We start from the raw sequence: 15,558 nt of genomic DNA on the forward strand, positions 1-15,558 counted from the left end.
TACAAATTTCAACAAGTGAAGATAAACAATTATCTCGGCTTAACTTCAACTTGTAAATTGCTACAAATTCAACAAGTGAAGATAAACAATTATCTCGGCTTAACTTCAATTTGTAAATTGCTACAAATTTCAACAAGCGTTAAGCATTACTTTAGTTTAACCTCAACTTGTAAATTGCTACAAATTTCAACAAGTGAAGATAAACAATTATCTCGGCTTAACTTTAACTTGTAAATTGCTACAAATTTCAACAAGCGTTAAGCATTACTTTAGTTTAACTTCAACTTGTAAATTGCTACAAATTTCAACAAGTGAAGATAAACAATTATCTCGGCTTAACTTCAACTTGTAAATTGCTACAAATTTCAACAAGCGTTAAGCATTACTTTCTCCTCTCTGCCCCCAATGTGAACCTGAGTTTCACTTGGGTTCTCATTACTCAGAAACAATTATTATGCATCTCTTGACAATTTACAAGTCTTTGGAGAACTCTGCTAAAATTTTATTGATGATGTCGGTAAAAAATAACAAAGAACATCTAATGATAGAAAAATTTCAAATTACAAGTGTTCCAGGGTCTTGGCAATGCTTTGCCCTCATTGTCTTCAAGTCGGTATGCTCCATTGCCCAATACCGAAGTGATTCTGTAAGGTCCTTCCCAGTTTGGTCCAAGCTTGCCTTCTCTGGGGTCCTTTTTGTTGCCAACAACTTTTCTTAGGACTAGGTCGCCGACCTGAAAATCCCTTGGATTGACCTTCTTATTATATGCTCTAGCAAGTTGCTGCTGGTATGCTGCGAGCTGAATTGCAGCTTTTTCCCTTCTTTCTTCTAAAAGATCCAGATCTCGGGCTAGGAGTATGTTATTTGTCCCATTTTCTACTCCCTAGGTTCTGATCCCTGGGATGCCGATCTCTAGTGGAATGACTGCTTCTGTGCCATAGGCCATGCCAAAGGGGGTTTCTCATGTTGATTTTCTCGGCATAGTCCGATATGCCCAGAGTACATTGGGCAACTGGTCTACCCACTTTCCTTTTGCTGCCTGCAGTCTCTTCTTTATCCCATCCAAGATTACTTTGTTGGATGCTTCTGCTTGCCCGTTGCTTTGGGGAAAACTTGGTATTGAAAAATAATTCTTTATCTCGAATTTTGCATAGAAGTTCTTGATGAGTTTGCTATCAAACTGCGTTCCGTTGTCGACAACTATTGCCCTTGGAATGCCAAATCTGGTGATGGTGTTTCTCTATATGAAATTCTTGACGTCCACATCTCGGATTTTGGCAAGAGGTTCTGCTTCTATCCACTTTGTAAAGTAATCTGTGGCTACCAGCAAGTACTTCCTTTGCCCAGTTGCTTGGGGCAACTGTCCAACGAGATCCATGCCCCATTGAGCAAATGGCCATGGACTGGATACAGGGTTCAGGTCAGCAGCTGGCTGATGTATCAATGGTGCGAACCTTTGGCATTGTTCACACTTCTTCACGTAGGCTTCTGCATCTTTTTGTATGTAGGGCCACCAATATCCCTGGGTAATGGCCCTGTGAGCTAGTGATCTGCCCCCAGCGTGACTTCCACAAATCCCTTCATGAATCTCGTATAAAAAATCTTCAACCTGCAAAGGGTGTACACACCTTAAAAGGGATCCTGTAAAGGACCTTCTGTAGAGATGTCCATCTGCTGTCAGGCTGAATCTTGCCGATTTTAATCTGATCTTATGTGTCTCCTTATGGTCTTCTGGTAGCTTTCCCTCTTTCAGGAATGCAACAATTGCATCCATCCAGCTTGGACCTAAGTCCACACATACTGCTTCTTGCTCTGTGATCGGCTGTTTTATGCTTGGGTTTGACAGATAGTCAATCATTATTGTTCTTGTTTTCCCAGTTTGTATTGAACTTGCCAAGTTCGCCAATGCGTCGGCGTGGTTGTTATCATCTCGGCTGACGTGAAGAAGTCAACATTTGCGAAACAAGGCTGCCAGTCTGATTACTTCCTTTGAGTATGCCGACATCCTATCATCTCGGGTTGCAAACTCTCCTGTTGTTTAATTTACTATAAGTTGGGAATCACAAAAAATTATTACCTTATCTGCCTCTGCTGCCACTGCTAGCTTCAGTCCTGCAATCAGTGCTTCATATTCTGCCTCATTGTTTGAGGCCTTGAACCCCAATCGAATAGATTGTTCCAATATCTCCCCATCAAGAGATATTAACACTACTCTTGCCTCCGCTCCTTGTCGGTTTGAACTCCCATCGACAAACAGACGAAAGGAGTCGCCGATGTAAATGCTGTAGGGTCTTAGTTTTTCTTTTCCTTGTTCTTTTGTCTTTGGCTGGACTTCTCCTTGCTTGCTTGGACATCGTTCATTTCGGCTCAATGGAGCCTGATGTTCGATGTATTCCAGCGTGAATTCGGCCACGAAGTCGGCCAAAACTTGGCCCTTAATTGCTGTTCTCGGCCTGAACTCCAGGTCGTATTGGCCCAAGGCCACTGGCCATCTTGCTATTCTTCCAGTTAAATCTCCTTGTTGTAGCAAGGATTTCAGTAGGTGTTCTGTTAGCACTATAATCTTGTGCGCTTGAAAGTAATGGTTCAGCTTCTTTGAAGCCATTACTAAAGCTATTGCTAATTTTTCCAAGGGTAGATACCTTGTTTCTGCATCGGCTAAGGTTCTGCTTACATAGTAAACAGCCTTTTGTTCCCCCTTTTCTTCACAAATTAATACCGCACTTATTGCATGCTCTGAAACGGCTAAGTACAAAAACAGTTCTTTTCTAAGTTCGGGTGTTGAGAGGATTGGAGCCGTGGTCAGGTACTTCTTTAGGTCGGCTAAGGCGGCCTCACATTCCTCAGTCCATAGGAAGTCTGTGGCCTTCTTTACCAGGTTGAAGAAAGGTTTACATTTGTCTGAGCTTCAGCTTATGAACCTGCTTAGGGCTGCGGCCCTTCTTGTAAGCATTTGAACCTGTTTTGCCAACGTCGGGCTTTTTAGCTCTTGGATGGCCTTGATTTGATCTGGGCTGGCCTCGATGCCCTTTCTTGTTACCAGGTACCCCAAAAATTTACCTGATCCAACTCCAAACGCGCACTTTGATGCGTTGAGTCGGAGCCGGTATGTTTTGAGTATCTCAAACACCTCTTTTAGGTCGGCAAGATGTTCCCTTGGATCCTTGGTCTTCACGACCATGTCGTCAATGTAGACTTCCACTGTTTGGCCAATCAGATTTTTGAACATCTTGGTTACCAACCTTTGGTAAGTTGCTCCTGCGTTTTTCAATCCAAAAGCCATTACCTTGTAACAATACAGTCCTTTTAGGGTGATAAACGCTGTCTTCTCTTCGTCTGAGGGGTACATGGCTATCTGGTGGTATCCTCTGTAAGCGTCCAGGAAGCTCATCCTTCCATGTCCAGATGTGGCGTCTACCAGTTGGTCGATCTTGGGTAGAGGAAAGCAGTTTTTAGGATAAGCTTTGTTCAGGTTTGTAAAATCTACGTAGACCCGCCATTTACCGTTCTTCTTCTTTACCACTACTGTGTTGGATAGCCATATCGGGTAATGAACTTCTCGGATGGCCCTGGCCTCTAGAAGTCTGTCCACTTCTTCTTCTACTGCTTCGACGTGCATCAACGTCGGTCTTCTGGCTCGTTGAATCACAGGTTTTGCCGACCTGTCGACATTCAGTCTGTGGCAAATGACCTCGAGGTCAATGTCAGGCATTTCGTAAGGTGTCCAAGCGAACACCTCAATGTTGGCTCTTAAAAAAGTCTCCAACTCTTTTTCTTCCTCTTTGGCTAAGCCTGAGCCGAGAAGAAAGAAGCGTTTTTCATCCCCATCCTGAACAAGGATTTTCTTTAGCGCCTCTTCGCTCTTCTCGGCCGGTTCTTTGCCAACGTCTTCTAGGACTTTCACGTCCTCATCTTCAATTTCTGTCTTTTCTGGTTCTCGAATGTTGCAGGTGGATTTTATTGCTGTCATGGAACAATTCTTTGCCTGCAGTTGATCTCCTCTGATTTCTTCAATCCCATGCTCTGTTAGGAACCGTAGTAGTTGAAGCAATGTTGAGGGAACTGCCCCATTGCATGCAACCATGGTCTTCCCAATATGATGTTATATGGCGAAGGTGTGTCAATCACCATGAATTCTGTCTTGATCTTCTTAGTGCCAGCTTGTACCTCCAAGCTTGTTGCGCCCAGTGGCCACGTCGGCGTTCCATTGAAGCCGACCATCGGGCCATTTGACTGCTCTAAGTCATCAGGATGAAGGCCCAACTCTTTGTAACATCTAACGTACATGATGTCGCAAGAGCTGCCTTGATCAATCAGGATGCGTTTTACTTGGCACTCCCCAACTTGGAGGGATACTACCAAGGCATCATTATGGGGATGCTGGACCATCTCTAAGTCGGCTTCAGTGAAGGCTATCATCGGTCCCTGGCATTCTTCAGGCCGAGGTCGTTTATGTCCAACCTGGTTCACGTGCTGCAGGTGTTTTACCTTCTGGGTCTCCCCTCGTATGACGTTTTCGTTCACCTTTGAGTGAATTATGTTAACCACCCGTGGGCCTCCAGCGGGCGGTTGCTGTGCTGGGGGAGGCGGAGCTGCTGGTGCTTGAGGCAATCTTGCCTGTTTTTCTCTGGTCCTGGCTTCATCAACAAGGTCCCTCAGATGTCCTTGCCTTACCAAGTCTTCTAAGTGTGCTTTTAGGGCTCTGCAACCCTGAGTTGGGTGCCCTTCTTTATTGTGGTAAGCACAACGCCTACCGACGTTTCTTCCCATGAATTCCCCTGGTGTTCTTGTCGGTCCTCTAAAATAAGGTTGGTTTCGTATTTGATCCAAGACTTTATGGATTGGGACTCGGAATATAGTCGTTACTGCCTGTTTTGCCTTTAAGTCCGTTTCTTGCTTGGTCGGTCCGTTGTTACCTGGGCTTCGCTTCGGCGAGCCGTTTCCTTTCTCCTACTTTATTTCTTTATTTCCCGACGTATCCTCCTCGGCTCTGGCGTATTTATCTATTCTTGCTATGAGTTCTTCCATACTTTTTGGCAATGTTTTTGCCAAAAATTTCCGTAATGGGCAGTCATTTTTCAGGCCGTTCTTGAAGGACACAACCGCCACCTCTTGGTTGCAATCAGGTATTCGATTGAACACCTCGTAGTACCTTTTTGCGTAGGCCCTAAGGCCTTCATCCTTGGCAATCTTTAAAGCCATCAGTGCGTCGACCCTCAAGGGCTGAAGTTTATTTGTTACAGACCTAGCCACAAACATCTCGGCCAGGCCTTCCCAAGTCTTTACGCTTCCCTTCAGTAGTTTATGGAACCAATCTGATGCAATTTCCCCAAAGGACGAGGGGAATACTTTGCAGAGTAACGGCTCGTTCCCACTATATAATGCCATTGAATTCAGGTATAGCCCAACGTGAAAGTTAGGATCTGAATTTCCATCATATATTTGGAACCTCGGCATACTGAATCTCTTTGGTGCTTGAAATTTGTCTAGTTCTACTGAGAATGGTGTCTTTGGCTTAACCAGGGAAGTTACCTCGGCTTCAGCATTCTGTTGTTTCCTCTTGAGGTAATCTCTCAAGTCTTCTTTACTCCTCCCTGGAGCTCGGCTATCTTTGGACTTCAATCTTTTTGGCACACTACTTTCAGCCTCGTAGTGGGCTCGTTTTAATCTTTCTCCATGTGTTGTGTCAAAGCAGAGCGCCTGCCCCTGAACATTCCGATGTTCTTTGGGCTCTGGGTCCTTCGTCTGATACGTCCTTCGGGACTCCTCTCGTCTTGGCTCCTCTTGTCCGACTTCCCTGGAAGGTCGGTGAGAGTGCCTTCCGCTCCTGGTGTGCTGAGGGACTTCGGGGATTGCTCTTCTTTCATTCTTCTGTGTATTAGTTGCGGGCATCGGCGTGTCCTGCAGCGGGTATGGTGGCTGCATGACATTATTTTGCATCATGAAGTTGACGACCGACTGAAGGTCTGCCAACTTGTTTGCCAATTCTTTTACTTCCTCATCCCTCCGTAGGCACCTATCCCTCCATACCTGAAGGTTATCTTCGTTATAGTACTTGCCTTGTTCTGTCCTCTTCGAAGTGTCGCCCTCCTGGCCGACGTCTTTCGCGCCGTGGCCCTGATCATGAGTTTCTGAATTGTGGTTGTCTTCTTCAATGTCAAGGTCAATTGGTCTGCCACTCCCAGCAGGAGTGTCGCCCCCAATGTTTTCCTTCTGTCCGTTACTGGCCATCTATTCTTCTAAGTTTCCCACAGACGGCGCCAAATTGTGTGGGTGATTTTCTGACCACACTGCCCGCCTAGTAATCAGCTGGAGAGCACCGGCAGAATAGATGGCTTCAGCTAACCTGCAACAGAAAGAAAAGGCTCCGGCGGTGGCTCTTCCACCTGGGGGCACTCCGACGATCAAGTCAGTATATCTCTCAAAGATAATCAAGTGTTAAACTCACTATTCAAAGCATAAAACTGCGTACCTTAGACCCATGGGGGTGCCTCTCTTTTATAATTAACTCAATCCTGATCCCACTAGAAGCCTGACTTCTATGGACTCCCATTCAGTGCTTACTTTGGATTTCTCAAGAGATAAAGATAAACTTCCTAAGAGCTTTATTCTTATCTTAGCTAAGTCTTCTCTTTACTGTAGGACTCTTGTCCCTTATCTTTTATCCATTTATCTCGGATTTCGATATCTTCGGAGACAATCTCGGCCTTGCCGAGATCACCTCGGCGTCACAACCTGGACACGTGGCACCTCGGCTGACACGTCGGCGTCACCTTGCCTCGTGTTGGTATTCAGAAAATACATCCCCACATAAACATAAACAAAAAATGTAAACGTTACCAAACGCTACCTTAGGAATTGTTTGGTTTTGTTTCTAGAGATAAATTTTGAAAATTAATTATGGGGAAAGAGTTTAGAAATTTAGTTGGTTTGTTTGGTTGTATATTTTCGAACTAATTTTGGAGTACAGGAGTCCAGAAAATAATTTTATTGTAGTTGAATAGATGTGTGTGAACGAAGAAGTGACTGAGAAGGAAAAAGGAGTCAGAAAAAGTGATTGAATGATGTACAGAAGATAGAAAGTGATTTATTTTTTTTTTTGCGCAAATTCAGTGAACCAAACAAAATTTTCAATTAATTTTTATATGTAAAAATTAAAATAAATGTTGACAAACAAATGTTTTTTTATTTTATGGAGAAAGAGATACGATTTTCAATGAATTTAAATTTTAATTAATTTTAATATGGCAGATTGCAACGGTGTTTTGATTAATTTTCTGCAAAAAAATTTTAATGCATTGCAACGGTGTTTTGATTAATGAGAAATTAATTTTGAACAATTGTTTGCACCCTTTGTTTTGACAGATTGCAACGGTAGCCACGTGTCAATGCAATTTTCAATTTGTAATGTGGTATAAATGGTGGCCACGTGGATATTGACTCTATATTTGCAATTAAATAGCAATAGGGGCAATTTGGTCAATTTACATTTTACTATCATTTCAAATACATTTTTCAATATAATAATTCTCATGTTTGGTTTGAGTTTTCTGGATTAAATTTTTTAAAAATTGAGCTTTTTGATTTTCGTGTTTTTTTTTTGTTTTTAGTGAATATTTTTAAAATTTTAAATATTTTTTTAGTTTCTTAAATGCACCTTACTTAGATGTATCTAAAAAGTAAAAAAATTATGAAAAAATATTTTAAAAAATTAATAAATACATAAAAATATAAAAAATGTACTGAATTCATGTATTTTTCTTGTATTTTTAGTATTTAGAGAATTTTTAAAAGATTTTTTTTACAATTTTTTTACTTTTTAGGTATATTTATATTAAGCGTGTCTAAAAAGTAAAAAAATTATTTAAAATATTAAAAAAATTCAGTAAACATAAAAAAATACGAAAAATAAGAAAGTAGAATTTTCTGAAAAATATTTTTTGAAAAATGAAAATAAGCAAATAAAATAAAATCCATCCCATCTTCTTAAACACACAAACTAAACTACCCTACTAAAATACTCAAACCACAAAAAAACCTAAAAAAAACTCACTTCCCAAACACCCACAGAGTGTATTGAGAGTAAATTATAACTCTAAATATCTTATACTCCCTCCGTCCCAAAATATTAGTCCCTTATTCTATTTTTTATTGTCCCAAAATATTAGTCCCTCTTTATAAATCAAGTACAAAAATAATGTAAATTTCCTATTTTACCCTTCTTTTAAATTAATAAATAATTTAAAAAGTACAATTATGACATTGATATTCCCAAAAAATGTACTATCAAAAGGGTAATTTTGGAAAATCAACTTTTTTCAAATGCAATAAGTGTATTACCAAAAAAAGTTGGATTCCCCAAAAAGGACCAATATTTTGGGACGGAGGGAGTAGTATTGAGTGCCTTAAGGGGTTGTTTGGGATGATCTAAATAAGTGCACTTTTTGTCTTTTTACGAAAAGATGTGCAGAAAAGTAGAGAGGTGATGTGATGAAAAAAAGATAAAAAGATGAATTATATAGAGGATGTCAAACCACCCCTAAATATATTAGTTAACAAAACTTAAACAAATTATACATTGTAAATGCTATTGAGTACCCTAAGGTCATGTTTGATTTCACAAGACTAATAGTGAAGTATTAATAATCCTATTAGATTAGTGTGGTATTAATTATCCAATTGGATTAATATGATAAATTATCCTCTTGTCCATTGTTTGATTTGCATGGGATAAGAAACTTATAAATGTAGGATTACAACTATATTTATTTTCTTTTCCAATCTTACCCTCCATCAATGTTTCTTCATAATTTTTACTTTATCAAAATTTCTTCATAAATGTGATTTTGAAAAAAATTATAAATAAATAAATAAAAGCAAAATTAAAATACAAAATACAAAAGCCATGTTTGGTTTGTTTTTTAATTTTTTTTTTTAAAAAAATATCTAAACTAATTTGATAAAATAAATATAAAAAAATATTTTAAAATTTATAAAAATTATTTTTGGCCTTCTAAAATATAAAATTATATAGATTTAATAATAAGTGTTTTTATTTTTTTTTTTTAAATTTCTTTCACCAAATTAATTTTAAAACAAGTTCATAAAAACCAAACCAAACATGACCACCACCAACCCACCCACCCACACAAAATGGTAATTAAACACATGCAAACATGTCCACACACACATACACAAAATGGTAATTAAACACATGCAAACATGGCCTAAAAGTACACATGCAAAATTATGTTTGAACATCCAATATCTTCTACACAACTAAATTCCCACATTATCAAATACTATTATATATATTCTATTGTGTCGAATAAACCACGATCCCCAACATGTGTACTCATACGTGCCCTCCCAACAAAAGACATACCCACTCTAATTTGTCGGCATCGGAGAGACTGAAAAAGAAGTCAACTCGCTGAGCATCTTTGACAATGAGAGAACCTGCTGTCAACCTTTGAGTTGATGTAAGGGGGAGCTTCAGAAGTTCAGCATTGACACTCCTCCTAGCTTGGGATAAGTCATGTTGATATCCAATCCTTTTAACAATCTCACCCAATCTAGTGTCCGTTTTGTCCAAAAAAGAGCCAAGTGTCTCTGTCATTGTAGCAATATTATTTGCGATTCCTTCAGTAGTCCTCGCTCTTTTTGTTCCTCCCTTGCTAAAGGTAGAAGAGTTGGATGCATTTCCATTTGTAGACATTGAACACTCGAAGTCAGCAACATTGAATTGCTTAGCTGGAGAACCATCACCCTTCTCCTCCATGGCTTCCTCCACAGCAATTGCTTCAACTGCATCTGCAGGATCTTCCGCTAACTCACCAGTGGCTCTGTCTTTGCCAAAGAGAACAAGCCAATCTTCATAATATGGAAATGACTTGTTTCGCATAGAACTCGCACTTGGTTGTCTCTACACAAGTTCAAAAGAAAGAAAGGACATTCAAGTATGCTAAATGAGATAAAATTGAAATGAAGATGAATAAGATATCTAGTAATTATGATGAGATGAACACTAAAAAATAGAAGAAAAAAACTTACCCGAACAAAGTTTTCCCAAACATCATCACTGTCAACAAGAACCATCTTCTCAGTGTCATTCCATCCAAACCCGCTAAGCTTAGTCATTTCATACAAAAGGCCATAGTGTTTCCTCCAAATTTTTATCTTTGACTCAATGTGAGGACAAGCACGAAGGTCACTTCCAGGAAAAGCCATGATAATTCTCTTCTCAAGTTCGCCATAAAACCCCGACTTAAATTGCCCATTGTCAACCTTCCATTTAGGATTATTACACAAATCTCTCATTGCACTTATGAGAAACAACTCCTCCCTCTTCGTCCAAATCCTACGACTCCCAATTGAACCAGCATCTGCCTTCCCCTTACTTTTCTTTCGAGAATGACTGGTAGCAACACTATCCATGCCTATAATAATGATGTACAACACATATTATTGATTTAATAGCTCATTCTAATATACAAAATACAAGTATGGAAGACAAAATAAAAATATGATTGAAAAGTGTGCATGAACTATATATATATAAAATAGCACTCTTGATATTAAACAACTACTCAATCTACCTAAAATATAGATATTATTATGCAATCATGAAAGCAATAAATGGTTCTCCATGAAATAAAGATTAAAACAAATAAAATTGATTAGCTTGAAAAATAAATCCATCTCAACTACGTAAGATTCTCATTACATATTTTTCAATTATGAAAATAGACAAGATTCTCATCATTACAAATAAAATATTTAAATAAACTATCTCAACTACGGAGGATTTCCACCAACTCCTCTATTTGCTTGCCATTCATTAAACATTATGTTTGCCAATGTATCCCTCCAATCACTCCATTGATTTGATGGCTCTACTGTATTGATGAACTCTTCTCCTAAATCAGGTTGAGGTATAGGAGTGTTATTTAAGTCGAACTCAAATGGATCCACTGGCATTTCACGTCTGATGAGGTTGTGGAGAAGGCAACATGCAGTAATAATACGACCCTGGGTCTTGATTGGGTAGTACGAAGCAGTTCTTAGTATTGCCCACCTAATCTTGAGTAACCCAAAACACCTTTCAATAACGTTACGAGCAGCAGAGTGCTTCATGTTGAAGAACTCCTCAGGATTCACTGGGATACCCCCTTCTCTCCATGTAGAGAGGTGATAGCGTTGCCCTCTATACGGCGCTAAGAAACCCTCTCCATTAGTGTAACCCGCATCTACAAGATAGTAGAAACCTGAAAACAAGTATGGGTTTCATATGTATAAGTACTTTAAAAATTGGGCAATTAAGATTACATCAATTAACTATATAGATTCTTACCCGTCGGCACCTTCAAACCATTTGGTCTATTCACAGCATCTCTAAGTACCCTAGAATCTGAAGCTGACCCTTCCCATCCAGGCAACACATAAATGAATTGCATGTCTTGGGAACAAACACCCAAGACATTAGTAGCAATTTCACCCTTCCGTGTTCTATATCTTGGCTTATCTATTGCAGGAACACGAACCCTAACATAAGTTCCATCTAGAGCTCCAAGACAATTCTACCAAAGATCAAAATAAAATAAGGTTATTCATTTTAAATATGTTAGTGTTTGCCCAAAATCTAAATGAAATTAAACTATGTAATACCTGAAAACACCTCCATCTATCATCTGTACAATTTGCAGTTATTGGCTCTGGTGTCTTAAGTAAGACACCTTGTAAGCGTAAAATAGCCTTCAGGACATCGTTAAAATACTGACTAACTGTTTGCCCAGACCGCATGAAATTGAACTTGATGTTGCGATTCTTATAGTCGTGTGCAATCACATTTAAGAACATTGCAACTTTCTCCTCTAAGAGGACATATTTGGAATCAGATAATCCCACACTTCGAACAAGTGTACAAAGACACATGAAGGTATGCCTATTCACTCGGAGTTGTTCATGACAATCAATATCGCTATCCTTCACCAATCTATTCAAATAGTCTAATTGTGCTTGGAAGGGATGTGGTGATCTTTTAATATCCAACCTATATTGGTACCTCTCCAAGGCAACTTGTAGTACAATAATGTACACACCACATACATAGTTAATAGATGACACAACTTCTTGGAGTGCCACAAATGCTTCAAATAGGTCCATCGTACTGTCCGAGCATTCATAATTGTCCATCTACAAATGCTTCAACTAACACATCAGATCTAGTTAATGTAAGAGATTAGAACTACATGTATTTCTGATGGGTACTGAAAGAGCTCCCAAAAGATTGCATTAATTCAAATCTAAACACATTCAATATGATTACAATTTTTTTCTTATGCAAAGATTTTTTACCACACAAGTCCAGTATCACCACAACCACTAGGCATAAACAATGGCCAGCACTTTGCCATGAACAGGAAGAGATTACCCTAATATGTTGTATGCAATCATTCAATGAAATGGCCAGAGTGAGTCAAAACAACAAAAAATCAGTAATGTACTGCTGTTTGTGTTTTAAAGGCATATATGATCATCTATCACCCTCAAATGTAATTTTAAAGGCATATATGGATATGATGCTTTAATCAGAGTCATCAGTTCAGTAGCACAAAAATTTCAACTTCCTTCCATCTCAAGGGTTTGTACATGTAAAATGACTTTTTCATGCGCTTTAGGCTTATTTCCCACCACAAAGCTACGGATCGCTTAAATACAATTTATAAATAACCCACCAGCTTTTTTTGAACAAGAAATAACCCACGAGTTGACAGCACAATCTTTGCCCTTGCTTCCACCACCTGCAATAATAATAATGATTTTTTCAAGGCAAAATTGTTATGTTAATCTCTAAAGAAAATAATGGTGCTATTATAACAATGGATATACCCATTTATTATGAACGATATCTAGCAAAGCTCGTGTAAAAGATAAAGTAACATTTCATAGATTAAGAAAGAAATTACCACAAAATCCACCATATGTAGATAGATAAATATGTATGTGTTCATATATATCAGTCTCACTAGCAGCCATCACTGATATTTGGTGGAGGGCAAAAACAGGAATATCAACTAAGAGTGACTACATTAATATCTACCATGGTTAAACTAGCCATTCAAATTTCATATATCCCATTTGACATCAGACCATGCAATGATGATTTAACAAGAAGATGCAAGCTGTATATAAATCATTCAAACCTACTTAATTTAGTCCTAACTTCTATTCCATTGAAATTTCTATACAAATCATCATCAAACAGAATTTATGAATCAAACCAAATTGTGGCTCCACATTCAATATGATTCATTTGCTGATCTAATTATATACTTGGGAAAAAAGCATTCATTATGAAGTGGAATTGTTTTAGAAGTCCAAATTTGGTTACTAGCAGTCATGTTATTTTGAAGAGTTGAAGGTGATCCTATACATGATGCAGTAGATACCACAATGCTAATAAAAACGTAGTAGAAGTTATTTAAAAGCTATCTAAAACTACAGAATGCTTTCAGATACTATATTTTCTACCTTTTCTTCTTCTTTCTTTTTTTCTTTCTTTTTGTGGGCCTGAATATGTAGTCCAAAGACATATTATGGAAGAAATTTTCTTCAAAAGCAGCAACACTAATAATCAGTGCTTGTAGAACTTACTGAATGATTGATTGCTTGGATGCAAGCTATGAAATCATGTACAGTTACAGTAAAATTTGTCTGTACAATTTTCATAAGCATGTTCCAATTGTTTATGATGAGTTCTCACTTGAACATAGAATCAAACACATGGTGGGCAGAATTTTAACAATCGAATCAAACAGAGATCTAGTATATAATATACCAAAACCATCAAAACATTGTTACAACTACATAGATCTATGTATATATACAAATACATCTCATAAATTCTGACAATGATGATTTATCATAAATTTTGAACCAAACATGTAAAATTAATTGTTGAAATAGATAAAAATCTGGAAAACTAAATGGCGAAGATGATAATCTCACCGGTAATGAGAGTTTTTCAGTGCCGACGGTGAATTTTCCGGCGAACGAAGGTTGAAATCGGCACACCGAGATGGAGATCTTCACGAAGGTGGAGATCCTTCACGAAGGTGGAGATCTCTCAGCAAAGCTGCTGAGTCTTTGCTGGATAGAAATGATACGATTTGGCTTACATTTCTGCGTATATAGTGAGGGTAAAAAAGTCTTTTTACTTTATTTCCCAATTCAGGATATATAATCCCACCCCTACCCCATTACTAATAATCCAACAAATTTGTTGGATTAATTATCCATTGGATTAATAATCCTAAACCAAATTATTAAAACAAACATAGGATAGTTGGGCCCACGGATTAATAATCCTAATCCTATGGCCTAATCCATCCAATCAAACATGCCCTAAATATATTAGTTAACAAAACTTAAACAAATTATACATTATAAATGCTATTGAGTACCCTAAATGTATTAGTTAACAAAACTTAAACAAATTATACATTATAAATGCATTTAGTAAATGTTAACTTTCTGATAAGTTCCATGTACTAAGTTTAAAATCCAACTAATCCCAAAACAAAATACTTGCACCAATTAGTTCAATATATTTTTAATTGTTACCAAAAAATCTTTTTTTTTTTTTTAATTTACAGACACTGTTCATATCTTACTATCGTCAGACTTCCGTCAAACGGTCGCCGGAGACTCGTCGGAATGTTCAACATCGCCGGAGACTCGTCGAAATGTTTAAAACATGTTATGAAACTGTAAAATTTTACAGTTCTAAAAAATGTTATAAAACTGTAAAATTTTATAGTTTTAAACCATGATTCATTCCAGCACCAAAAAAAAATTTGAAACTGCAAAATTTTACAGTTTTCACCGCCTGTAACTAAAACTCGAAAATTACTTGTTCAGAATTCGAAAATTTTCTCATTACAAATCTGTGTGATATCTGTACAAATCTGAGTCATTACAGATCTGTTTCAATGATATTATAGATCTATTTCATCATCAACAACAACAACCATAGATCAACAACTATCCCAAAAAAAATCTGTAAATAGAGAGAGAAAGAGAGAGAAATTGACAAAGATATATACACAAATCTGTTCAATCTAAGTACAGATCTGAGGATGACCGTCTTCTTGTTCTTGTTCTTATTCTTCATCGTCTTCTTGTTCTTGTTCTTCATCGCCTTCTTGTTTGACTTTCGGACTGAGATTAGGGTTAGAGGAGGAGGCGTAAAGAGGGAAGCAAAAAGCAGAGAGAGAGGGGAAAGGACTTTTAGGTGTACTAAAAAAGTTATGGGATTAAATAGTATCCACATATTCCACATGGGACCTATGGGTAATTTCCCCTTATTATTTTTTAATTTGGGCTTGAAAATACCTAAGACTATGAACCAAACATGTTCGGGCCGTTGATACCCAATTTCTGTTGGCTCAACCAGTAAACATGAGGGGTCCAACCCCAAAACCTGGGTCGTAGATTCATAGCCCAACCCAACAGCTCTGGTTGGTTTGGGAAGTGGGTTGGTTTTTTAATTTTTTA

At 37.9% G+C, this 15,558-nt stretch overlaps 2 protein-coding genes across 2 annotated transcripts; both read right to left on the reverse strand.

The window, feature by feature from the left end:
* Positions 1 to 9,314: 9,314 nt before the first annotated feature.
* Positions 9,315 to 14,374, reverse strand: LOC145788583 (uncharacterized). Its single transcript, XM_082902848.1, has 3 exons — positions 14,011 to 14,374; positions 10,054 to 10,439; positions 9,315 to 9,925 (listed from the first exon to the last, which is right to left on the reverse strand). Exons 2-3 carry the CDS (start codon positions 10,435 to 10,437, stop codon positions 9,356 to 9,358), a joined length of 954 nt encoding a protein of 317 aa, XP_082758974.1. The 5' UTR covers positions 10,438 to 10,439; positions 14,011 to 14,374; the 3' UTR covers positions 9,315 to 9,355.
* Positions 10,655 to 12,391, reverse strand: LOC114255797 (protein ALP1-like). Its single transcript, XM_082902847.1, has 3 exons — positions 11,668 to 12,391; positions 11,354 to 11,579; positions 10,655 to 11,267 (listed from the first exon to the last, which is right to left on the reverse strand). The coding sequence occupies exons 1-3, from the start codon at positions 12,193 to 12,195 to the stop codon at positions 10,798 to 10,800; spliced, it is 1,224 nt and encodes a 407-aa protein (XP_082758973.1). The 5' UTR covers positions 12,196 to 12,391; the 3' UTR covers positions 10,655 to 10,797.
* Positions 14,375 to 15,558: the final 1,184 nt, after the last annotated feature.

Source organism: Camellia sinensis, chromosome 13 (assembly GCF_055761805.1).
Source record: "Camellia sinensis isolate YWXY chromosome 13, ASM5576180v1, whole genome shotgun sequence".
NCBI lineage: Eukaryota > Viridiplantae > Streptophyta > Magnoliopsida > Ericales > Theaceae > Camellia > Camellia sinensis.

Excerpts from the sequence above, each read along its gene's own strand:
- LOC145788583 (XM_082902848.1), bottom strand. The coding sequence starts at position 10,437 with ATGGATAGTGTTGCTACCAGTCATTCTCGAAAGAAAAGTAAGGGGAAG. Across the intron at positions 9,926-10,053 it reads TTTGGGAAAACTTTGTTCGG|AGACAACCAAGTGCGAGTTC; the intron begins GTAAGTTTTTTT and ends GAACTTGTGTAG.
- LOC114255797 (XM_082902847.1), bottom strand. The coding sequence starts at position 12,195 with ATGGACAATTATGAATGCTCGGACAGTACGATGGACCTATTTGAAGCA. Across the intron at positions 11,580-11,667 it reads ATAGATGGAGGTGTTTTCAG|AATTGTCTTGGAGCTCTAGA; the intron begins GTATTACATAGT and ends GATCTTTGGTAG. Across the intron at positions 11,268-11,353 it reads TGGTTTGAAGGTGCCGACGG|GTTTCTACTATCTTGTAGAT; the intron begins GTAAGAATCTAT and ends ACTTGTTTTCAG.